Here is a 26991-nt window from a genome sequence, read left to right as displayed (position 1 = left end):
GTATTTTACTTTAAAAGAACTTTTGCGGAATATAATTATTTTTTTTTTATATTGTAAGGAAAAAAGTATACTTGACTACTTTCATACGACTTTTTGAATTTCCAGCCTCTTAACTGAAAAGGCAGCACTGCTCCTGTCAAAAAGGAATCTGCCAGCTGACTGAATTTGTTGTGACATTTAGTTTGTATTTGACAGCCATTGATACCAGACCACCACGTGACTTGAGGAGAAATTGGAAAAAGTGAATTTCGTCTGCTCATTAAGCATTATTTTTTGCGGAGAAAACCATCACGCAAATAAAGGCTAAGCTTATAAATACTATAAGAACTCTGTACCATCAATTTCATTACTAAACAAGTAAGAGAGCTATATTCGGCTGTGCCGAATCTTATATACTCTACACCAAATTATACTTCAAAATACAAATTTCAAATAAAAGGTAAACAAAATTAATATTTTTTCCAGTTTTTTTTTTCATTTTTCGAAAAAAAAATTAGAATTGTTTTTTAAATTTTTTTTTTTAAATTTAAAAATTTTTTTTTTGTTTTTAAATTTTTTTTTTAATATTTAACGAAAAACTTTTTTGGTGAAAAAAAAATCTTTGAAATATCTATCATTAGATATCCATATTGTCTATGTTAATGACTTAGTAATCCAGATATAGGTAAAAAAAATAGGTCAAAAATCGATGTTGTCCTGTTTTTTTCTGATATCTCAGCTATTTGTGGACCGATTTATATAGCAACCGAACAGGAAGAATTTGGGGGCATGGTAAAGTTGATTTCAACAGACAGACAGGCGGACATGGCTTAATCGACTCCGCTATCTATAAGGATCCAGAATATATATACCTTATAGTTTCGGAAATGAAAAATGTAGAAATTACAAACGGAATGACAAACTTATATATACCCTTCTCACGAAGGTGAAGGGTATAAAAAGTGGTTTACTGAATTTCGTTGTGGCCGTACAAGCACGGGATATGTCGAAAATGTTGGACGCCCAGTTGAGGTCTCTACACACGAAACAATTAGAAAAAAATTACGATATGATGTTGGCCAATCGGAGATTGAAAATGCGAGAGATTGTGGAAGCCATAGGCATCTCACGTGGCTCAGTAGTTTCAATTTTGAATGATCACTTGGGTATGAGAGCTTTCCGCTCACAATAGGGCACACACATGTGCAGTTTCCATGGAAAAAATCGATGAATTAGGCTACGAAATACCACCTCTTCCACCCTTTACTCCGGATTTAGCCCCGAGTGACTATTTCATATTTCCAAACCTTAATAAATGTCTCGGAGGAAAGAGATTTATCTCCAGCGATGAAATCATCACACAAAAAATACCTATTTTGATGAACTCGACAAAGGAAGGGATAAACAAATTAGAGAAACGTTGTACAAAGGAGACTATGTTGAAAAATAAAATAATTTTTTATCCCAAAACCAGTGTTTCATTCAAAAAGGCACGTAGTTTTTGACCCATCCTCGTATAATATTTGTAATGCAAAATTAAGTCTCAAAACTAAGGAGAATCTTGTTTGTATAAACCTTGCATGGTCCTACTGTAGTTCACCAAAAACACCAAACTTAATTCTTTTTCTGTGTTTGAACGAATGCCGTTTTCATTTTTTTTTGGCTAAATAACCATAAACTGTGTAGTCAATCATTTGTCCGTCTAAATATTGTTAGTTGTTAATGGAATTCTTGTTTTCTGTCTTATTGTTTTTTTGTTTTGTGTCAAATTGTGTTAAAACATGCTACCAAATTCAATATTGTATAAGAATTTAGCTAGGACAGGCATTTTTAATTTAAAATTAAACTGTTTTCATATTGTAATAGTGGATGTTTAGTAATGGATAAATAGAACGAGCTTTCGAATTATGAATAATCAGTTTTGGGGAAAAGTATACAGTAAACAGTTCTAGTATTTTTCTGTTGTAGTAATTTGTAATTTCATTCGTAATTCTACTATGGTCACTGACTTTTTGCTTTATGAATATAATCAAATCATATCAGTGCAGAAATTATACTGTAACTTTAAAAATAAATTCTCAGGGAATATTTTTGTAGCTGTAGTATTTCGGAACGGGAGCTATGATCTTTCAATTATATCCTTATACAAATAAGGAGCCGCAGAACAAAAGGTACTTTTTTGAAAATTTAAAAATTTTGGGAAATTAATTTTTTCTAGAAGATTTCAACCCAAATATTATAAAAATACCAAAAAATCAATTTGTAAAAAAATTCGACAAGGTACCATTTGTTCTGCGGCTTTTCAAATAATGAGTTAAAAAGCTAACGTGCAAGTAATAAATATTAAGTTGATAAAGGGCGGATTATGAAGTAAGATATATGGGAATTAATAATGGAATATGATGTCAGTCATATATCCACCTTTTGAACAACTGCAGAAGTTTGCTCTTTTCACAAAATTTTTAACCAAATTTTTCAAAAACTCTTCGCAAATTTTTCAAAAACTCACCAGCAACAAAGCGTCATTTCCGGGAAATTTTGCTTTAATTTTTTAAATTTGAAAAAAAAAATTGAGGCTGAAGCTCACTGATTGCCCACCAAAGATTATGGTGAATGTATTCCATCGGTTTCAACGTGCGAGAGATAGTTTGTGCGGTTCAGAAGTGGTGATTTTGACACGAAAGATCGCCCAGGCCAGCCAAACAAGTTTGAAGACCAAGAATTGGAGGCATTACTACATGAAGATTTTTGTAAAACTCAACAAGTGATTGCTGAGTTGAGAGCTACACAAGCAGACATTTCCATATGAATTGAAGCCGAGAGACATTGAAAGACGATTTTGCATGTCTGAAATAATGCTTGAACGCTTTAAAGAAAATAATTTGTCCACCAAATTATTACTTGCGATGAAAAATGGATCCATTACGATAACCCGAAGTAAAAGAAATCGTATGTGAAACCATGGCGCTAAGGTAATTTTCTGTAGTTGATAGGAGTAAAAGGGTCATATCTTTTATGAGCTGCTGAAATCTGACCAGACCATCTGACCACCATTTGAAGCGAGCATTGGCCGAAGAACTCCCAGAATATGCGGCCAGACATAAAACCATAATACAACCCCCTGTCTATACCTTGAAAACAAACGTCATTAATTGTTATGATAAATATTTGTCAATTATAGATACGGGGTTACATAATGACAACGCACATTGGAGAATTGAGAAAAAAAGTGGAAAAAACTGTAACTTCGAAACAAATAGCCCAATTTTAACATAACTTTTGACTCTGTAGAGATTTTTAAACTTTATTACAATAAATTTGTCGTTAATTCAAGAAAATATATTTCAAGAAAATCGGGAAAGAGTTGGATCCGCTATTAGCAAAAAAGCAGACCAAGGTAGGTAAAAAAATAAAATTTTACTTTTCAAATGCGAATAACTCGTAAACTATAAGAGATAATATATACCTCGTAGAACTCGTCTAGTAGATTCCATATATAAAAAAAACTTTCAAATCGGTTCGCAAACAAAAATTTGGCATCATTTTTAATTTTTGATATACCCGAGATGCCCCATTTTGGGGCATTGTGTATCGGGGGGCCAGTGGTATAAGCTCAAATTCAAAACTTAAACTTCTTTTAAAATCGGGCTATTCGTTTAGAAGTTACAGATTTATTTCCAATTTTTTCAGTTCAGCCACATGTTGCAATATCTGTTAAAATTACTTAAAATGAAGTGGTTGGGTAGTTTTGCCTCACTCGCTTTATAGTCCAGAACTTGCCCCGCCCGACTACTATTTGTTTTGATCGATGTAGAATGCTCTCTATGGGATATGCTTAACCCATAAACCCGAAATTGCCTTGATTCGTTCATGTCCTCAAAAGATGTTCAGTTCTCTTGGCTCAGAATCCATTTGTTGCCAGAAAGATGGGAAAAGGTCATAGTTAACAATGGCCAATACTTTGAATAAATTTATATTTCTCCAAAATTTTCAAAATAAAAGCTAAAAATTAAAAAAAAATATCCACATTTTTAAGTCATAACCCCAATATATATATACATTCTGATTGGAAATAGTTTCCTTTCGAAATAAATTATGAATTTTTTCCAGGCATAACTTAGTTGGACCTCTTAAATATTTTAATAAAAGTATAAACATTAGGGTGAGTCAATTTGTTCGGGTATATATTTGTACCGTAATATACTGAAAGATTATTTGAAATGAATAGATTTCTTTCTATATTTCCCTACAATGAAAAAAGTCCGATAAAATTGGATGTCTAGTTCCATGGTTATCATTTCCGAAGTATGTACAAAATACGACAGGTCAATTCTTGATATTCCATCATTTGACAGCCAAAACATTTTTTTTATCAAAATCTAATATGTATTTAATAGAGATTTCTGAAATTTACTACTATTTCATTAACAAAAAAATTCATACGCAAAAAAAACTACAAAAATTTATGTACATATGTATGTATGTTTAAATATAAAAAGATTAAATAGAAGGTTAAATTCATAAAAAAATAATTGAGATTGACAGCTTAAAACACTTTTAAAAAATTATAAAACAAGTTTAATCTAATTGCTATATATTTAGATACATATATAATAAGTTTTATAAAATGAAAGAGAAAACAAACATGTTTAGTGTGCTTAACTAAAATAAAAGCCAATGAACTTTAATAACTATTAAATAAAAACAAAAAATTCTAAACATTTTAATTGATAAATAACAAAAAATGTAAATAAAACAATATACAATTATAGTAAAATTATAGTGACAATTTGTTGTGTCATTTGACACATAAATAATTGACAGGTATTTATGTTTATTTTTTATATAATTATTTGCCTTTATATTATTTATTTTTGGTAAATGTTGGTCTAGACCAGTAGTCGGCACTCATAACCACTAGGATCTTAATGCAAACGACTATTCAGATGTACAAAATACGAATGTGAGTGAAACTCTTTAAACTTATCAAAAGGGAAATAAATTGGAAGTTGTACCAGTGTTGCCACCAAGAAAATTATAAACTACACATGCCTCATGCCTCAATTACACATACGAGAAAATATTACACGTGTAAATAAATTTTCGTGATTTCAATACGAGAAATTGTGATGAATATAAAATGTTTGTCAAAGTGGACTCTGGGATGTTTGGACCAAATACGATCACTTTATTGTCAATGGACAATTTTCACTTGCGGTAATTTTAATTTATCCAGGACTTGGATACATGAGGGGTATTAAAGCAAATTATCAATCTCTTTTTTTTGTGAATTTTTCAAATTTAATGAATTCTTGATTCCAAATACGCTTTTAACAAATATTAATCAATTTCCATTCGGAGATTGTTCCATTTTAAATTGTTACATTTCTATTAAAAATTTAACAATATTTAAAAAATTGCACACTGTTTGCTTTCGAATTTTAATTTATTCCTAATTTATATTAAGTGCTTGGAAATCAGTTTTGTTTTCAGTTTAAAAATTATAGCTCTGACCATTTTCCTTCCCAGTAAATACTTTAGCAGTAAAATCTTGTAACGTTTATATTTATAAAATTTGTAGTTATAAATTTGAAATAAAGCTTCCAAAATAGTAAGTCAATTTTATTGTTTATTATTTAAAACACAAACCAGACAGACAATAGCATAAACACAAAACAGTTCTTACGGGTATAAAAAATAACTAGTAACAATTTGTAAATAAATTTTTCTCACACAAATTCCTACGTTCTTGTTTTTTTCTCTTAAGATTGGCTAACTTTACCCCGAAATAACTGCAATTACCGTTACCGATATAATAGTTTATACCGTTATCTGTAAATACATTTACCCTTATTCTATAAACAATTTAAAATTTTAAAAATACAAATTTTCGATTTGGGGTTATTTTGAAAATTAATGTTTTTCCAATTACAATTTGTAATAACTTGTAAAAATGTATAGTTATTGAATAGTATTTGTCGTTTTATATTTTTTTCATGTTGGAATTAAAAGTCTTATATATAAACTAAAATTTAGTTTCTATTACCAATATTACGCAAACAAAACTATCACAAAAGGCGAAATGTCCACTTGGAAAACCAAACATAGCAATCTTCAAATTACTTATCGTATTTTTCTGCAAACCTTAATGTTAATTTAGTTCAAACTTGATTCATATCTTCATCTTATATATAAATAGGACACACGTTTTTTTTGTGGTACACTTTTAAGTATGTTATTGTCCACCTATATTAATAAAACATATATGGTTTTCGAATTTCGGCCACCGGGCGATCCTAGTACATATAATTCCAGGTGCAGTGAAATAAGGCCATAGGCAATAAGGTCATATGGCCTTATTACACATTGTGTTGAGAAATAAGACCATATGACCTTATTTCCATGGAAGAAGTGAAATAAAGCCATTATGACATTATTGCATTTAGACAATTTTTTGTTTGCTAAAATGATTTATTTAATTTGCCAAGAAAAGAAAGTTCAATCAAAAATTAAAGAACATCCACTCCAAAAAAAAGTATTTTTTAATAATTTATTTACAAGAAAGGCTTTATTTAGCGAAGCCGCCTGCCGCATTCCACGGAGGAGAAAGTACCTAAGAGCGGACAACAAGCAACAAGCAATTTTACACTGATATGGCTTTATTTCCTCTTTGGCCAATAATTGATTATGACTTTATTTCACTCCCACGGTGGTAATAAAGTCATATGGTCTTATTTCTCAACACAATGTGTAATAAGGCCATAATTCCATTATACTGAGTAACAAACGAGTACAATATAATAAATATGAATACTAAAATACTAAAAATAGAGGATATAGCTACTTTTCCTCATATAAATGTACATATTTATTTCAGTCGGTTTTGAAATCTGAACAATCCATAATTCATTTATTCAATTAAAATCAAAAATATAGATAAAAGACATACATTGACAATATATTTTGGATATAATTGGATATTAAAACTACACATGAATTACACATTCACTCAATTACACATGGGCTACACATCCAAGTTAAAATTACACACAATATGTGTAATTACACATGAAGTGGCAACACTGAGTTGTACATCAAAAACACAATCAGAAAATACTCTTTATGCAACATTACAATATGTACATTAAATAATGTGGTATGTTTTGTTTGTGCCCACCAATGGTCTATATGGATATTTATTGCAGCTATAAAAATATTTTGAAAATGTCTAATAGTAAGCGGCCGTTAATTTATGTTCAGATGTACTTTTACTTTAAATAATACATATCTACATCTACATACTCTTCTAAATACTTAACATTCATTCATAAAAAAAATAAAATTGCCGGAATTTAAAATCTCTGTAAATGAAATTTTCAAAGGCATTAAATTATTTTAATTATACTCGTATAAAATTGCTAAAAAAAGGCAATATAAAGTGCCAGACACTCCCCAGCCTTAGCAGAGTGAAATTTAAATAATGCAAATAAATGTAAAAACCAAAATGAACAATACAATACTTAATGAAACAATTAACTGTCATTTAAAATTAAAACTGTTTAAAATGCAAACAATGTGTGAAGGTTAAATGCGCTAAAAAAATATATATTTAACAAATTAAAAAAAGTTTTTCTAGTAAAATGCATTTAATTATTGCATTTATATTTAAAAATAAATGTTTACGTTCATTACACTTGTATGGTTTATAATGCATAATTGAGAATTTTAGTTAAATTGTAGGTGTTATGTAAATTTTTTATTCAAAATTTATAACAATTTTTACATCCTGATTCCTAATAACTGTCAAATATTTCAATAAACCGCACTGTTATAAATTCGTTATAGTTGTCTATTTTTCAAGATCATAGTATTATTGTTCAGTAAATAGTTAAAAACTATTAATTAATTTCATATCTAATTTATTGAATTTTAATGGACCTAGATAGAAAAGAAGCAGGAGAAGTTTGTAATTAAAGAAATTAATGAATTTTTGTCCGACTTTTCACAAAATGTAAGCGAACTTCGAAATAACCTCCCATTAATGTCATGTTCTTTATAGTAAATATAATCCGATATTATGCGATTTAATTGGTAAATATACTATAGTATTAGCATGTAAGGATCCTACACATTTTTTAAAAATATTTCTGGGAAATTTTTGTCGGTACATAACAGTATTATTTCTGCAGATAAAACATATTCGTTCTGATTTGTTGCCAATCGAATAATTCAATAATATCCATAATTTATTTTTAATACTAGCAACAGAAAATCGGATGACAAGAAGAACAACAAATGGGTCTTTTTTATAGAGGCGGATAACTTTATGCTATGTTCACACTTTGAACGGCTTTGATTAACTTAATCAAAATTTTGCTTAAACGCGTTTAATGCTATGTTCACACTTGGGCTTTTAAACGCGTTTAAGCAAAATTTTGATTAAGTTAATCAAAGCCGTTCACATTACATTTGAGATGATTAAGTTGACACTAAAATGATTAAGTTGACAAATAAAAAACAACAAAACAAATTTATATTTCTTTAAGGCATTAAATGGAAATAAATACATTATTAAAGATATCAGCAGATTATTTTAAACTTTTTAATTATGAAATTGTGAACATTGATGAATTATTTAAGGTTTTTTAAGGAAAAAAAAACTTCTGTCAAAATTTATTTATCGGTACTACATTAAAGGGTGGCCGATGCTACATCATTATCAGTTTGAGGTATGTTCAGTTGACTCTACGTGATTAATGAAGTGATTAAGATTTAATCATGTCAATTTGAAGTGATTAACAAATCATTTAAATGTATGGATAATCATCTCGATTTTGAAGTGATTAGAGCTTAATCACGTTTGAGATGATTAACTCTGCAAATGTGAACATAGTATAAGAGCCCAAGTGTGAACATAACATTCATTTCATAAATTTAAATAAAACAGAGCGTCGTCTATAAATGTTCTCGCATCATACCTCTTAAATTGTGGCCGACTTCATAAACGCAGTAATGCAAAGCAATTACAAGGCAATACTTTCTGACTTTCATGAACGCATAAATGTTTTGTAAAGAATCATAAATAAAAACAGTTCATAAATTTGACAGATGCTGCGCATGGACAAGCATTGCCATACAATAATGAACTTGCGACATTGCCATAACAAAATCTATTGCGTTTATGAACACTATAGCGGTATTCACTATTAAGTGCGAATGGTCTAGCATCATTGCAAATGCAAAATTTTACCGTAATCCAATAACAAAATACACACAAAAACATTTACAATTTTGCATTTGCAATGATGCAATACCATTCGCACTTAATACTGAACTCCGCTTATACATTGCATTGTTGCTTTGCAAAATGCGTTTATGAAGTCAGCCTATATTTCGATTCATCCGAAAATATAATAGTTTTTCATTTCTGTCCCGACCAGTTTAAATGTTATTTGACAAATAGTGTTTATTTCATAAGGAAATATCAACCAAGACCAGCCTCATTTTCCCTGCGGCTAACAGTTCGAGAACTAAGTTCTATTTTTGAATTATTGATAATCTTCCTGGTAGTAATTTTTGGGAATTTCTTAAACTATCTTGCTAATAAATGATTTTGTCTTGTAGTAGTTTTACAAGGACTTACTACCAAATGTTGGGTTTTTACTAGGATTGACATTTCTATTTTTATACTCTTCACCTTCGTGAGAAGGGTATAATAAGTTTGTCATTCCGTTTGTAATTTCCACAATATAATTTTCCGACCATATAAAGTATATGTATATATTCTGGATCCTTATAGATAGCGGAGTCGATTAAGCCATGTCCGTATGTCTGTTGAAACCAACTTTCCGAAGCCCCCAAATTACTTACATACACGACTCATACATCAATATCTCCGTAATTCCGGCTCGGTTGCTATTTTAAATCGAGAAAATCGATCCACAAATGGATATAAGGAAAAACCAGGGGAACCTCGATCTTTGACTTATTTTTTTACCTATATCTGGATTACTAAGTCATTAATATAGACAATATGGATATCTAATGATAGATATTTCAAAGACATTTGCAACGACGTATATAAGACCATAGTAAGTTGGACCTACAATGGGTCAAAATCGGAAAAAATATTTTTTGACCAGAATTTTTTTCACCAAAAGTATTTTTTTCGGTAAATATTAAAAAAATTTAAAAAACAAAAATAAAAATTTTAAAATTTTTTTTAAAAAAAATTAAAAAAATGAAAAAACAACTTTGGAAAAAAAAATAATAAATTTTGTTTACCTAAAAATATTTAAAATTTTTATTTTGAAGTATAATTTGCCCTTCACCATATAAGATTCGGCACAGCCAAATATAGCTCTCTTAATTTGAATTGCTGATAGAGAAATGAAGAAGACTTACTGCCAGATTCTCCATATCAAAATAAGTCACTCTGATTGAATAATATGCACTAAAAAATCGACGCAATTTTACAGAAAAATTTGTGATTAGGATAAATAACACAGTGATACAAAAAAAAATAATGAAGTAGAACATAAAGTAACTCAAAATCTTGGAGGTGGCAAATTTTAAAAACATATTCTTGTTATACTCTATAAAACATTCCAGAAAAATAGTATCACTTCCCAAAGATTTTTTGGCGCACATTGTTATTAGTATTTGGATGATCGAGAAAACACATGCATTTGCATATATGTAAATCCGACCCCTACAGTTTTTAAACATATAAATATTTTACTATTAAAATAGTTTAAACGTTTTATAAATAATTCATGTAATTGAATGATTCATTTTAACTTTTATTACTATTATCAGCTTCGATTATAATCGTCGTTATTTTCAAGCATTCTAATGTATAAATTAATAGTTAAACAGTCGTTAAAAATAAGTATTAGTGTCATAAATGTTGAATCATCATCCCAAGTTGTAAAGTAATATTTGTCATATGATCTAAAGTTATTCACTTTAAAATTCCAGATGTCAGAATTTAATGATATTATTCAAAAGATTTTCACACAAATCCTTTAATTATATTGTTTAAATTAGTTTAAATACTTTTATTCTATTATTTGCCGCGTATTAATTACATTATTATTTTTTTTTTGTTTCTTATTAAATAAATGTAAATTTTTTAAATTATTTAAACCCAATTGTTTGGTAAAATTTAAAGTATAATTATTATGAATGTATTTATAAAAAAAATTTAAATAAATATGAAAATGATCAGCTGTTTATTTCATTAATAAATTAAACAAAAACGTTAATTGAATAATAATTAAGAATGATTTTACAAACAAAACAAAAAACCAGCGGAATTAAAAATGAAAACAAATGTTACGGAAGTGGAAAAAATTGATGATTTTGATTACACTATCGGTGATAAAATTAAGGTCAACTAGTAATATTTCAGTAATAAATTTATTTAAATATCTAATACATATGGTTTTTTGTTGGGTTTATGTACTTACATACATATATCCGCATTATCATGTAATTAAAAAGAATTGATAGAGACAAATAATCTTGGGTTTCTAGATATTTGCATGTCTATAAATAAGATGGCCATGTGCATCATGGTCAACTAGTAGAAATTGCGAGAAAATTTACTGGATTATGGAGATTTATGTAAATCCTTACAATCAGCTAATTACAATAAAAATTTTATGACTAATCAGTTTTCAGTTTTATAAGATTAATAAGAGATTTGACCTATAACACCGTACAACGGCATTTTTAACACATAAACCCCACCATATACATTAGGGTGGGTTGATTTGTAAGGACAAACATTTGTCGATATTGTCCCATCGATTTTTTGATAGCTTTTAGCATTAGGAAAAAAGTCCCACTAGGACATGCCAAAAAAATCATTTTCGAGACCCCCAAATTTATTTTTTTTTACTTTTTCTCAATTTTTATTTTTAAGGGTTTTTAGTAGAATTATTACCTTTCTAAAGTGAAATTGTATGATAAAAATTAAGAGAGCTATATACCCTTCACCAAATTATCCTTCAAAATACAAATTTTAGGTAAACAAAATTTATTTTTTTTCCAAAGTTGTTTTTCAGTATTTGGAAAAAAAAATTTTCGAATTGTTATTTTAAAATCATTTTTTTTTAATTTAAATTTTTTTTTATGTTTTAATTTTAAAAATTATTTTTTTAAATTTTAAAAAATTCTTTTTTGTTTTTTCAATTTTTTTTTTGGTGAAAATAAAAATTCGGTTTAAAAATATTTTTTCCGATTTTGACTCATTGTAGGTCCAACTTACTATGGTCTTATATACGTCGTTGCAAATGCCTTTGAAATATCTATCATTAGATATTCATATTGTCTATATTAATGACTTACTAATCCAGATATAGGTCAAAAATCGAGGTTGTCTGGTTTTCCTCATATCTCCGCCATTTGTGGACCGATTTTGCTGATTTTAAATAGGAAACTTCTCGAAAGCATGTCTGACAGAATTATTGAAGATTTGGATCCCGAAAATATCTCGGGTCTTCAGAAAATTGACTTCAACAGACAGACAGACGGACATGGCTTAATCGACTCCGCTATCTATAAGGATCCAGAATATATATAGTTTATAGGGTCGGAACATTATATTGTGGAAATTACAAACGGAATGACAAACTTATATACATATGTATATAAGGGGTATAAAAATGATGGCGACAGCAGTTTTTGAAAAAAAAAATTCTTGAGGTTTTTTAATTTTTTACGCTTTAATAATTGAAATTGTAGAGGTAAAATTTTAAAAACGACCAATTTACCATTTTAAAAAAAAAATGTTTTTTTTTGTATTTTTAGACGAAATTCTTTGTTGTTATTTTTAAGGCTCCAAACCAATTTTTATGTATTTTCTCCCCTATCAAATAGCTCATTTCTAAAGAAATTCACAAGTTAAAGGCGATGGGGATATCAGTTTTTCGAAAAAAAATTATTTTGAACGAGTTTTGGGGAAAAATTGTTTTTTTTTTTGATTTTTCATAAAAAAAACTTTTTTTCGAAAAAATTAGATCGCCATAGTTTTAAGCGTACAATTTTACCTTGGATAGGATATATTTATAAATATATTTTAAAAATCTGCGATTTTTGTAACATACTTACTAAAAAAAACGTAAAAAATTTATTTTTTTCGTTTTAGTTTTTAAAAAAAAACCTTAAAAATAAAAGTTGAGAAAAGTCAAAAAATTAAAATTTGGGCGCCTCGAAAATTATTTATCTGATATAACGTAGTGACCTTTTTTTCCTCATGCCAAAAGCTACCGATAAACCGAAATTAAAGCAAACGATTTTTAGAGCTTACAAATGTTAATTAAAATATTTTAAATAAAATAATTAATATTTCGTGTAACAAAAATAAACTTAAAACAAAAAAAGAACGACATGTGTCGTCACGTACAAACTAATTTACTAAAACAAACAATAAACAATAAAAAATTTCATTAAAATGACAACAATGTGTTAAACTATTTTCAATTAAAGTGATCGTGATTGAATCGCAACTAAACAAGTTCTTTGTATTTAAATTTTAAATACTCCCCAAACATTAAATACTACACACTCTTTGGACATGTCTGGGTTATTTAATTATATTTTTAGGCTATATAATAATTAAGTTATATTTGCACTTTAAAATGCAACAAACGTTTAATAACTATTTCAAAAATAGAAAAAAAATGTAGAATATTTGTTAACAATAACAATAATTCGAGCATAAAATTATGCAAAATTTTTATTTATTATTATTTCCGGTTAATAATATTTAAAATGTAGAATTAATATGCATAAATTATAGTTGTTACTTTTTTCGTTAGATTCTAAAAATAGCCTGAATTAAAAGTTATTAATATAGTTGTTATTGTACATTTTATAAAGTTGTCAATAGACTACTATAATTTTTTGTGGAAAACAAACTTTATCCCCTGTCTTGACTAGCAATCAATTTGTTCAATTGAATTTGTCTAGTGTGGACAGGAACACAATACGGACAAGAGTTGGACACCTCTGACAATTTCACGTGACAATTTCATGTGTGTACTAGATATTGTTCGCTGAATAAAAAAATATATTGCAAGTAGAATTTTTCACGGGAATTCCTGGGAAGATAAATCCCGGGATTTCCGCAAAATTTTCAATCCTGGGAAATTGTGCGAGAATTCCCGGGAATTATATTCCTTATTTTTATGTGATGTTTTTTAACATGACTTTCTCTAAAGCTCCAAAACAAATGCAGAAGATTCATACAACAAAAAAGATTTAACCCAAATATAGCAATAACCAGTTCATTATTAAAATGATTCCAAAAACTCGTGAATGTTTAGAGCTGTTACAGAATTCTATTCCGATTGAAAGTGGAATTATTTTAGTATTTAGATTTTTCAAAACGAGTAAAACGAAAATTTTTGGAATAAAACCACCATTTAGGTTTTCTAACATCTTACTTCATTTTTGATTTAATAAGCAAAACATTGCCAATTAAAAAAAACAAGTAAGAGAGATATATTCGGCTGTGCCGAATCTTAGATACCCTTCACCAAATTATACTTAAAAATTTTTTTTTTTTAAATATTTTAGGTAAACAAATTAAAATTTTTTTTTTCGAAATTTTTTTATAAAAAATTAGTTTTTAAATTTTTCCTTTTCGAAATTGTTTTTGAATTTTTTTTTAAAAAAAGTTTTTCTAAAAATTTTTTTTTTTTTAAATAATTTATGACAAAAAAAATTTTTAATGAAAAAAAATTCGGATTAAAAAATATTTTTCTCGATTTTGACCCACTGTAGGTCCAACTTACTATAGCTTTATATACATCGTTGCAATGGACTTTAAAATATCTATCATTAGATATCCATATTCTCTATATTAATGACTTAGAGCTAGTTTCTTACTTGTCAGTTAAACTCAGCTTAACACGCTGTTATATTAATCCTGGAACATATTTTGCCGGAATTTAACCAATGATTGTGTTTCTCACTAGTGGATTAATTTTGTTAGCATTGCCATACTTTTCAGTCAAATCACATGTTTATTCTTAAAATTTTTTCATATAAATATGGCAACACTTTAAATTTTATAAGAAAAAGCAACCGCGTACATAACTTTTTTTGTAAATTTTAACTTTCTAAAAGAAAAAGCGACATAAAAGTATACAAAATGTATATTAAAAATTATATTGATGTTAATAAAGCAAATAAAAACAAAGAGCTGCTGTGCTGAATTGTTTATTTTATTTTCCATCTGTTTGTGCTTTGGCATTTTATACTTAGGTTTAACTCACCAATGATGCTCAGTTAAACCTAGATTATATAGCATATAAACAATAAGTGAGAAACACGATTTTTAGTTTAATTTAGGTTTAAGCGAAGAATGTAGATTATCTCTATCCCAGAAACTAGCTCTTAGTAATCCAGATACATATATGTAGGTCAAAACTAGGTCAAAAATCGAGGTTGTCCTGGTTTTTTCCTCATATCTCAGCCATTTGTGGGCCGATTTTGGCGATTTTAAATAGCAACCGAGATGGAAGAATTCCCAATATATTGATGTATGAATCATGTATGTAAGTTATTTGGGGGCTACGGAAAGTTGATTTCAACATAAAGATGGACAGACGGACGGACATGGCTTAATCGACTCCACTATCTATAAGGATCCAGAATATATGTACTTTATAGGGTCGGACAATTTTATTGTGGAAATTACAAACGGAATGACGTTCTCACGAAGATGAAGGGTATAATAAAATATTTATTTTTTTGCGAATTAACAGAATTAATTTGAATAGAACGAAGGTAGAACAAAATATAATGGAAATTGAAGCTATTCCGATACAAATGGCAATGGTGACAGGTTTGTATATAATCAATATTAGTAATTGAGTCAGTTTATCTCTTTATATTAAATTTTTATTGTATTTTTTTTATTTGTATCCAATTACATTTTTAAACCAAAGACATTTCTTTAGATTTTTAACGAAGTCTAAATTCTTAAAATTCAACCATTTGATCTAGGCGGGAATTCCCAGTATCCCGGGAAATTTCAAAATTAATCCCGATTTCACGGGTAATGAAAAAGTGTGGGAAAAGAAAAAACTCTAATTGCAAGTCAAGACATGTGATTATGTGACTTTATTAAAGATTTTATTGTAATTAATTTATTTTAGATTTTAACATATTATTTAAATTTGAAGTTGAGTTTCATTAGTTTACCTAGTACCACTTTTTGGTTAATTTATTTGGTTTTATTTGCTACTTAAAGTGGCAAATATTGGCGTATTAACATTTGCAAAAAAAATTCACAATTTTGATAACAAGTTGAGACATTTTCTGCCGTTTTGTATGGCACTACTACAAAATTTAACCCAAAAACCGAAAAGTGTGTTAACTTTAGATTAGATTTATTTTTAGATTAACAAATTTGATTTAATCTTCAAGTCAAAAAGTAATAAAATACCATTTATATACCTATAGGTATCAAGAATTTTTATTATTGGTTACTTCATAAAAGCTGTATAATGAATGATTTTATTATTTTTGTTTACGTCTACTGAATTGGGATATACAAAACAAACACCAATCTGATTCTGGTGTCATACACATGACAGTATAAAATTTTCCATTTGTTCACATTAAAATTATTTTGTCCAAAAGGACGTGAGCTTTAAACAATTTGTATTTTCTTATTATATCATTAAAGTTTAATTCAATTCAAATCTTATTTCATTCGTCAGTTGAAACAAACAAGTGTTTAATATTTATTACATGTATTAAAATGAATGTGATTTGAATGATTCTTGTTGTTGAAACAAAATTTTATCGATAATTTATAGCCAGTCGGCCCATTTAAATTGAAAAATAAAATACAATGAGCATGCCGTCGATATTATTAATGCAAATATATTACATAAGTATAAACGTTTTGGCATTTCATTTTATAAATTACTTTAACAATATTTTTGTCATTTTCTTTTTTTAAACTACTTAAATATGAATTGTTTTTAAAAATCTCTTGGAAGGATTGTATATACCACAGATTATTAGTATATACTTTCTACAGATAAAAATAATTTTTATAAAGCAAATGCTAGTTCTAAAACGAATTGTGTCACTGAATTAAACATATCAGTGTTCTTTTTCTGTAGATCACAAACCTGCTTCGAAGCAACTTCATGGGAAATCTCTATTATTTTGGTAACCATTACCCCTAAACGATTTCTGTAACAGTATTTTATAGATAACAATAATTGCAGTACATGTCGGATTAGGATGCTAAAAATGTTAACCCATTTTCTTATTTTTCACATTTCAATGGAAGCAATTTTATCTCTAAAGAGAAGTAAAAGTTAAAAATCGGTTTGAAAATTTTCGAGTTATTAAAAATTTCACCGTTTCTTAAACTCGTTTTCATATAAACTTCGTGAAAATGGAACTTAATATATTAATTATAATTGAAGGTCAAATCATATTTCAAAAAAGTCCAAATTTGCTATTTACAAATATTTTTTCAAAGTAGTTTTTTAATTTTTTTTAGCTGTTTTAGGAATTCTTTATTTTTAATCTGCCTACTGTGAACCGTTAAATAAATTTAAAATTTAAATGTGTGTCAGTATAATATAAATGTTGCCAACCTAAAACTAAACTGTTTAAAAGAGTGGCAACTTACCGTCATTGACAGACTGTCAAAATTGTCTACATGCTTGACATATGTTTTTGTTTACATATAGTTATTACTTGTTTACATAGTGCAACAAAACTTATTTATATTTTATCAATCGGACGTTACAATAAAAATAATATTTTCTTAAATAAAATTGGCATAGAATTATCCGCAGAAATTTCTTGTGTATTAAAAAATTCAGATTTGCTCGAATGCTGGTATCTGCACCATTGAAAAGAAAAAACCACAAATTTGTTAAATGTAAAATTGGAGATTTCCTTTTAAAAAGAAAAACTTAATGCTGCGTATCAATAACTATGACAGTCGTATGGCACAGTACTGGAGAAAATGCAACTATAATAGAATTGGTTTTGAAAAGAAATATTCGAAATGGTTAAGTTGAAAGTTCTATGATTCCGATTCGATTAGATTGTCAATAAAATAGTATTTTATCAGTATGTACCTATAATGTTTTATTATTAACAGCAAAAGGCTATGACCATAAAGGAACTACATGCTGAAGTTGAGACTGGACCACCACATAATCGTGACAGACCAAGAAAATAATTTGGGGAATCATAATGAAAGTATGGCAATTTTAAAAACAAGATATATAAACATTTTAACAGTTATTTTCAAATGTATTCAATGGAATATATTCTTGTATGCATCTGTAGCAAAAAGGAAAAAGTACATATCTACACAGTACATTTTTTATAGTTTACAGGAGAACAATTTAAGTTTAATTTGCATAACTTTTAAGATTTTAGTGAATTAAGCTCAATATTTCTTTTCTTTTTCGCCTCGAAGTCGAAAGTATCTAAATTTGTGCTTATAAATTTCTTCTTTTGAAAGTATGAGGATCTAAATATGTATATCGATTTTTTTCTATACCATTTTCCTGTTTGTCTCCTTCCAATAACTGGTTCCTGAATGCATTGTTTGCCATCTTTTCATCATGGAATGAATATAAATAACTACAGAGTAAATTTTATGGTGACTAGAACACGTTTTACTAATATGGTAATGATGTTACGTTTTAACTTTTAATAATTAACACAAAAACAAATAAAGAAAGTTGTTTGTGAAATACTGATAATTAGATTAATCGATTAATAAAATTGCTGATTAATCAATTATTCCATTAATCAAACATTTTTAATATTCATATCCAGAATTAATTGAATAATTTTAATTGTTCAAATCAATAAATAATTGATTATTTAGAAATTTGAATAATTTCAAATTAATAATTTCAATTTTGTGTAACGTTTTTTTTTTGTTTTTTGCGAGCAGCTCAACGATTTACCATGTATTTTGATATGAACTCAAAAAACGCCTAATTGAAACGATGCGGTGGCAACTTCATCATACAACTGTCACAATCGTTTGCTTTGTTTTGACATTTTCAAAAAGAACTTGATTTGTTGTTGTTTATAGTGCAAGCAAGAAAAAAGTGAAAATTTCTCATTTTGATACGGCTTTGGAAAAATTTAAAGATTTTCGCAAATAATTTGACAATTAATTTAAATACAATAATCAAATCTGCGAAACCAACAAAATAACAACAGCTATAGCCAATTAATTCGCGAAAGATTTTAAACAGCAAAAATATTTGATTTCTAATGCGAATGACGTAGTGTTTGTTAAGAATTTTCTCTAAATGGAAATCAATTACATACAATTTGTTCAGAATCTTTTTTGTATTTTGTAACCACTAAATAAAAACAAACAAAAATTTAGTTTGCTAAAAAATAACCTTAACAATCGTGAGATAAAATAAAAACAAAAAGATTGAACTTTTCCACAGCACATAGAATTTTATTTTTAGAAGCAATACGTCAGAACAGCACAATAAATCGTTTTGTTAAGGGGAAGACACCGGGTTAAACGCAGGTAGATAAATAGAAGATTTATTGTCAATATTCGTTTTATAATTTATTGCAACCTTTCAGTAATCTCCTTTTAGATATTTATGGCAGTAATTGTTTCGCGGCATCTGTTGGTTTTGTCTCCATAGTTCAGCAAATCTTTAGACATGTTGCCGAGAGGGGTAGAATTTGTAAAAATTTTACATTCGAAGCAACGTATTATAAGTCAGCGGGCTGTGAGTCAATTATTCAAAAACCATCAACTACTTCCGACTTGCCGGCAAATTCTCGAAAATAATGTCGGTGAAAAAATAAACAAAAATGTTCTTGTTTTGCAGAGGCTTTACACTACTAAGGATAAGGTAAGATATTTTCAATATTTTTTTAATTTAGAACTTCTTTATGCAAATGTCCCTGCTTCCTGTCGCAGACCTGACAATTTTTGTATGAGTGAAACTTGGGATTGTTGTGACCTGTGTGGTAAGACAGGATGCTTATTGATAGCAGAGTTGAAGTAGCGATGTTTATGGGTATCCTACTTACCCTAACGTGGTATCAATATATCACAAACATTTTCTTTTTCAAGATCCCGAAAAAAGACGCTCAAATGTGTATAGGCGAAAATGGGTTTGACAAAAATTTCTGAGATCTATTAGGAATTACTTGCTGTATGAATCCATCAAAATGTAACTTTTAAACATACATATTTATTTAACCGGTGTTTTTAACTAAAATTTCAGATAGTTGCATCCCCACCTACACAATCACCTACATCAACCGTAAGAAGCGATATTCCTACCACGCAAACAAAAACAACCAAAAAAACAGCTACAGAGCCAAAAAAATCGGTTAAGGAAGATGAAAATGCCGGCTTGGATGAAGCTACTAAACCTGATGGAGTAAAACAGACGAAAAAATTTGAAGTTGAAACTTCAAAGGGTATATTATCGATAACCACGACAATTGAGGATTCGAAAATCAATGATATTGTATTCCAAAAGACAAAGGGAGGTACGAAAAAGGCAAAATCAACAACAAAACAGTCCACTAAGGAGCAAAGTGTTAGCAAGGCGACAAAAGCAAGTGCATCAAAACTAGATGTCTCAATATCGGATGCGGTTAAACTGGCTCCTCAAACTGAGGCTGCCAGCAAAACCGTTATCATAGATATGGCAGAAACTCCAGCGGTGGCGAATATAGCCCCTGTGGCTTCTTTACCTTTACCAGAAGTCAAACCAAAACCAGTAAGTATAGGATAATAACAAAATTCACTAACATTTTATGTAATGCTTTTGTTTTAGAAGCGCGTTAAAGTCGATTTAAATCGTTCATCACTGGAGCGTAATTTTATTACACCTGCCCGGGCCATGAGTGATTTTTTACTTAAAGCTTCCGATCTGGAAACATTACCAAAAATCAAACGTCGTTCGCCCTATGAACAAGAACCACCCATAACTGTATATTGGCGTAAAGATGTAGAGGCTAAAGCAATCAATATTTGGGGTTCAAAAGAGAATCTAATAAAAGAGTGTCTTAAGCGTGAAATTGAGCGTAAAACTCATCAACAAAGTAAACAACAAAAACAAACATTTGTTTTTAATAATGACCATCAAATTTTTTACAATATTTTGCAGATATTTTTACGGTTAAAAGAAGACTGCGTGATTACAGAAGAGAAATTGGCTCCAGAGCAGCTGTATATGATGATGAGCCAGGCCTAAGGGGAAAATCTGGCAAAGTTGTTTTAATAGCCATTGCAATGTAAATGTCCCATTGAGTTTTATTATTTTGTTCTTGTATTAACTTGTTTTATTTTATTGTTTTTAGCAATGGTTTAAATTTTCTATTTAAAGTTGGTGGTTGGCTATTCTCCGGTTCGCATAGTATGTTTGCCGAGTCTATACACTCTTTGGCCGATACAATTAATCAATGTATTTTGGCCTATGGCATACACAAATCCACCCAAATGGCTGACTCAGATCATCCTTATGGTTACACAAACATGAAATATGTTTCCTCTTTAATTTCGGGTGTTGGCATATTTTGTGTGGGTACTGGCTTGTCTTTCTATCATGGTATTACGGGTCTAATGCATCCTGAACCTATGGAAAATTTCTTTTGGGCATTTTTCATATTGGGCGGTTCATTAGTGTCAGAGGGTGCAACGCTCTTAGTGGCGGTGAATGAAATTAAAAGATCGGCAAAATTAAAGGGAATATCCTTTAAGGATTATGGTGAGTTAATAGAAATATGGACTACAAAAAAACAGTGTTATGAAAAATATCTGTAAATCATTTGCATTGTACAGTGATACAGGGCAAAGATCCATGTGTAAATGTGGTTTTGACTGAAGATGCTGCGGCTGTAACTAGTGTAGCTGTGGCGGCTGGTTGCATGGGTCTATCCACTATAACGGGTTCGCCTATTTATGATGCTGTTGGTTCCTTGTTAGTAGGCAGTATTCTAGGAGCAGTAGCTTCATTTATTATCTACACAAATGTAGCTGCTTTAGTAGGACAGTAAGTTTACAGCTTGTGTATAAAATGAAAACTATTACTAGTACTACTTATCTTTTACATTTACAGATCTATACCAAGAGAACAATTGGATCGCATTAATGCTGAGCTAGAAAGTGATGTTATGATAAGAGCCATACACGATGTTAAAGGCATCGATATCGGCAATTCCCTAGTACGCTATAAGGCGGAAATGGATTTTGATGGCCGTGAACTAACACGCTCGTATTTGGACAAACAAGATCTTAGCGAACTATTAAAGGTTTTTCTTATTATAATGCAATTGCTAAGTTATATTTTTTACTGTTTTGGTTATTTTTTGTGTGTATTTTAGGTAGTGAAATCATTCCAAAATACTGATGAATTGGAACAATTTTTATTAAATCATGGCGAAAATATTGTTGATTTAATGGGTGGTGAAATTGATCGCATTGAAATGAAACTTAGGGTATTTATTTTTAACATGACAATTTTTACTATAAATTTAATCGATTTATTTTTTATGCAGAAAAAATTCCCTGAAATACGCCACTGTGATTTGGAAATCCTTTAAGCTATTTTCATATTCTAAATTCCAAGAGGTCTAACTTTCCTTTAATTAAGAAACGTGGGTTTCTATTGCTTTAAGCTTAGAGTTATTGTTGATAATTTTTCACGTTTTTATGTTTTTTTTTTTTTTGTAGTAAAAGTTTTAAATTATTCTCTTTGAAATCAACGTGCTTTTTATTTAGTATAACATTTGAATTTTTTGTATTAATACTCTTCCCATTTTTATAGAAAAAAGTTATTAAAATGTTTTAATTGTATTTCTGTAAATAGATGACTGTTCTTAAAGTTTTGAAAAAAGTTTTTAGTTGATGTCGTGCGGTGCTTAAAATTAATGTAACTGCAAGCAATTTGTTATTGTTTTCAATAAAGAATAAATTTAAAAATTCCGGAATCCTATATATCAGGTTCATATTCGAGAGGTCGGGATGGAGCAACATACTTAATGCCTACTGGTCCCAAATTTATGCCCACCATGTTGTTCAAATTTTAAACTGCCCTAACACTAGAACTATCAATATAAGCGGGACTATAGCTGATGTGTTGAAGTATCAATAATTTATTTTAAATCAGGGTCATTTAATATCGCTAGTTATAAAGATCCAGAATATAAACTTATACATCATAGGGTCGCAAATGAAAAATGTAGAAATTATCATTACAACTCATGGTCATATTCATAAGATCCTTAATATTAAGGATTAATTACATTATTAAGAACAAAAATTATTTCATTGAATTCCCAGAAGGAATTTTCTACATACATATTAGTAAAATATTCGCATAGTTACCTTAAAACATACATTGAAATTGTTTTATTAATCATCAATCTACAACTGCTTTATTTTGCCTTCTTTTTCCTACCGCCACTACTTTTACTGGCACCATCAGCACCACCGCCGCCTCCTGTTTTTTGCATTCTTCCAACTTGCATATCTTTAAGTTTAGATTGTAGCTTCTTTTTGGCCTTTTCCAAGTCTTCCTCTTGTCTTATTGTCTTAACCGGTTTAGGATGTAAAAACTGTTTTCGTTCATTTTTCTTGGCAGCTTCACCACAACCATGAACCTCGGGTAGGCCATGTTTAAAGCAAAATCTCTTGTGACAATAATCACAATTTTGACCCATTAGACTGGTTTTGGTTTTACAACGACCAAAATCACATAGATTATCAACATCTTTTACTGCAGTCAAAACATCATCTAATTTCATTTCTACCACCTTGCTGGGAATTTGTTCCAATAGTTCCAAAGTATTATTAGTGCCATAATTAGGTTTTTTACCTGGTTTTGTTGGAGGAAACAATGGAGGTTCTGATTTGCTTTCGGGATCTGTTTGATATTCACTGGCAGATTTTGTCGGGAGATCAGATGTAGTTGGTTTTTCTAAAAAAAAAATTATTAATTTAACAAAAAAAAAGAACAAATTTCCCAACTTAAACTTACCGGACATGTTGATGTTGAATTTCTATTAATTTGTTTATAATTGTTTAATTTGTTTTCATTTCTCAGACCATATGACTACTGACAGAGTTTGGCAATGAATACCGTTAAAATATATTTTTTGCAGTGTATGTATAACAGTTCAATAAATAATTTGACAGATTAGATGTCATTTATAACAAATTCTTCAGCTGTTTTGTAATTGTTTTATTTTTTGTTTTGTTGCTTTTAGAAAAAATAACAATTTTTGTAATAAATTTTACTTATAATTTGCATGAAATAATTAAAAATTAGTACTTTTATTTTGTTTTAAATAAATATTAGACAAAATGTCATTAGATGTGAATAGAGCTGATGAAAAAATTTTAACTAGCATACAGCAGGAGTATAAAATTTTAGCTGAATAGTAAGTTTTGTCTTCCTATAAAATGTTTATCAATAATATTCAACAAAAATATTTTACAGTAAAATGATTGAATCGGAAAAGATTGGCGGCATGTATGTTATACCTTCCTTTGGCAATTCCCTATGTAAGTATATTGTTTTAACTACTAGTTCATGTTAACAATAAATTGGGTATTATTTTAGTTCCAAGCCATTTTACTCGCAACTTTATTTTTAATGTTACAACTCTTATCGCTAATTAGGGATAGGTATGAATGAATGTATTTCTTGTGGGAGTTTTGTTTATAAATCTAAATGTCTATACGATTTGGACATGTAAGATTGCTGAATGCGCCATTAACAGGGACGAAATTGCATTCCAATTTTCCAAATATCTAAATTACTTTATTAATTGTATTCTTTGAGTTATAACAAAACTAAAAATTAACTTGAACTAAAATTATAAACATTCGTATTCTCTTTTAAGCATCCAGACCTTTCTAAAACATAAATATTAGTTCACATTTCAAAAATTACTACTCTACCAAATTATTTCCATTTTTCGTTTCATTCCAGTGTGGTATGGTGTAATATTTGTTAGAAAAGGATTCTATGACGAGGGTGTATTTCGCTTCAATATTTTACTGCCAGACAAATTTCCAGAAGACAAAACCGCGCCGGTAAGTTTAAAAACCCATGATTAATTAATGTGTAAGCAGTTGAAACAGAGCAGAAACTCTCCTGTCAAAGACCTAACTCAGTTGTCAGAAACCTAAGTGGTGAGAATGTATTAGTAGAAAAAACTATGTGAAAACAAAAACAACACTCGTATATGGTATTATTTTGAGTAATTTTTTTGTTTGAGTTTTTTCTAGTTTCCGCTCTATGACAGAAGAGGTCTTTGACAGAAGAGTTTCCGCTCTATGTCTATTCTCTATGGTTGAAACTATTTTATACAAACTAATTCAAATATTTAATTGAAAAAAAAGTTTTGAATCAATGTAATTATGAAGTAGTAACTTTTTTTTATTTTTTTGAATTTAATACAGACCGTTATTTTTCAAAGTGAAATATTCCATCCTTTAATATGTCCTTTCACGGGCACTTTGGACCTACTACATGCCTTTCCACACTGGCGTTGCGGTGAAGATCATATATGGCAACTTTTAAAATACATACAATCAATATTCAATGATCCTTTGGATTGTATTCGTGTCAGCTCGCAGACATCGATAAAATGGCAAAATAACGAGGCGGTAGAATTATTAACACAAAACCGTGCTGGTTATATAGCACGAGCGAAAGAATCTGTAGCTGCCAGTAAAGAACATGTATATGATGCATCACCTACCGATGATCCTCATTATATAACATTTGAAGAGTACAACGACGAAACCCATGGATCAATTAAAGAACGCATAAGAGAGGGTAAAGAGCCTGCTGCTAATACAACTAGCACACAATCGAAAGGATTGTCGTGGGTAAAGGAAGGCGAATACACACCTTTAAGTTTGGAATAGTAGAAAATATATTTTTATTTATTTACAATTTATCTTTCTTTTCAACATTTTAATTATGTAACAATATATATGTACGTAGTATATTAACATTAGTAGTATAGAACAAATATTTGTTTATTATTGTATTTCTTTATTAGAGTTTATACCATAACGTTGTGTATTGACGATCCAATCATTTTGTAATAAAAGTTTTTTATCTTTCCACCATATGTGCGAAGGTGCATTATGTTCACCTTCTTCAAATTCAAAATACTTGCTCAATTCTATGGATAATTTCGATCTAATTAAACCAATATTACCCACTTTTGGCCAAGCCGGATGATAAACACGACCTGTTTCCGGATTCATATAGATCTTTGTTGGCTGAAAATCGACTTGTAATATTTCACCTGCATGATTGTATTGCAGTTTGTCTGGGCCTGTATTTTCCTTATTTTCAATAACATGTGTGAAAACTATGGGTGTATCATCACATCTAATGAAATTACGTTCCCGACCACACGGTGATAAATAGGGGAAATCTTCTCGATAACGTGTTGCATCGTTAAGCTTAACACGATCGAAGAAAAATTTTAAAAACTTCTTTTCTTTGAAACATGATGTGAAATTTTTCATTCTGGCATCGTCTAAAAATAACTTGAAGAAGAATGGCTTAGTAAAATTTTTATATATTTTGTAATTTTCTTACCATTCCTTCGTGATCAATGTAGTAGAAATATTCTCGTATTTTTGGTTCCGGTTCCTGACCTTGTATATAGCTGACATGACGATACTGTATTTGTCGCTTAAAATTGTTTGGTTTAAATTTTGTTATGAATCGTGTTAATAACATTATTTTGACTTAAGTTAGAGCTCTGAAGATTATTAAATATTACTATTACTGATTATTTATTAATTTTGCTTAAATGTTATCACAAAACAGCATCAGCTGTTGTGTATATGATTCTCTACAGTAAGATGGTCAACAGGCAACGTTTACTATAAAGTTTGTGACGCATTATAATTCCTTAACAAATAATTTACAGTTGCTATGTACAAATCGGATCATCAAAAATGCTTGAATTTATTGT

The 26991-nt window shown here is 29.1% G+C and overlaps 4 protein-coding genes across 5 annotated transcripts; 2 read left to right on the top strand and 2 right to left on the bottom strand.

Moving 5' to 3' along the window:
- The first annotated feature begins 19106 nt into the window (after positions 1-19106).
- ZnT49B (Zinc transporter 49B) lies at positions 19107-22847 on the top strand. Of its 2 annotated transcripts, none has more exons than XM_065512263.1 (10): positions 19107-19540; positions 19614-19877; positions 20256-20759; positions 20817-21084; positions 21150-21276; positions 21343-21749; positions 21824-22034; positions 22101-22293; positions 22366-22479; positions 22540-22847. In XM_065512263.1, exons 2-10 carry the CDS (start codon positions 19683-19685, stop codon positions 22582-22584), a joined length of 2064 nt encoding a protein of 687 aa, XP_065368335.1. In that variant the 5' UTR covers positions 19107-19540; positions 19614-19682; the 3' UTR covers positions 22585-22847. The 2 variants fall into 2 exon arrangements, with proteins under 2 accessions (XP_065368335.1, XP_065368334.1); XM_065512262.1 differs by having other exon boundaries at positions 19600-19877.
- Positions 22848-23364: 517 nt separating this feature from the next.
- Positions 23365-24102, bottom strand: LOC135960259 (DNA-binding protein SMUBP-2). The gene is made up of 2 exons (XM_065511503.1): positions 24021-24102; positions 23365-23960 (listed from the first exon to the last, which is right to left on the bottom strand). The coding sequence occupies exons 1-2, from the start codon at positions 24025-24027 to the stop codon at positions 23419-23421; spliced, it is 549 nt and encodes a 182-aa protein (XP_065367575.1). The 5' UTR covers positions 24028-24102; the 3' UTR covers positions 23365-23418.
- A 115-nt stretch (positions 24103-24217) lies between these two features.
- Positions 24218-26171, top strand: LOC135960257 (protein crossbronx-like). The gene is made up of 4 exons (XM_065511501.1): positions 24218-24423; positions 24483-24547; positions 24978-25081; positions 25451-26171. Exons 1-4 carry the CDS (start codon positions 24347-24349, stop codon positions 25919-25921), a joined length of 717 nt encoding a protein of 238 aa, XP_065367573.1. The 5' UTR covers positions 24218-24346; the 3' UTR covers positions 25922-26171.
- LOC135960258 (UPF0598 protein CG30010) lies at positions 25912-26809 on the bottom strand. The gene is made up of 2 exons (XM_065511502.1): positions 26610-26809; positions 25912-26557 (listed from the first exon to the last, which is right to left on the bottom strand). The coding sequence occupies exons 1-2, from the start codon at positions 26751-26753 to the stop codon at positions 26039-26041; spliced, it is 663 nt and encodes a 220-aa protein (XP_065367574.1). The 5' UTR covers positions 26754-26809; the 3' UTR covers positions 25912-26038.
- Positions 26810-26991: the final 182 nt, after the last annotated feature.

The sequence above is a fragment of the Calliphora vicina genome, chromosome 5 (genome assembly GCF_958450345.1).
Source record: "Calliphora vicina chromosome 5, idCalVici1.1, whole genome shotgun sequence".
Classification (NCBI taxonomy): Eukaryota; Metazoa; Arthropoda; class Insecta; order Diptera; family Calliphoridae; genus Calliphora; species Calliphora vicina.
Note: the sequence above shows the minus strand (reverse complement) of the source record. Positions and strands in the feature narration are given on the sequence as shown.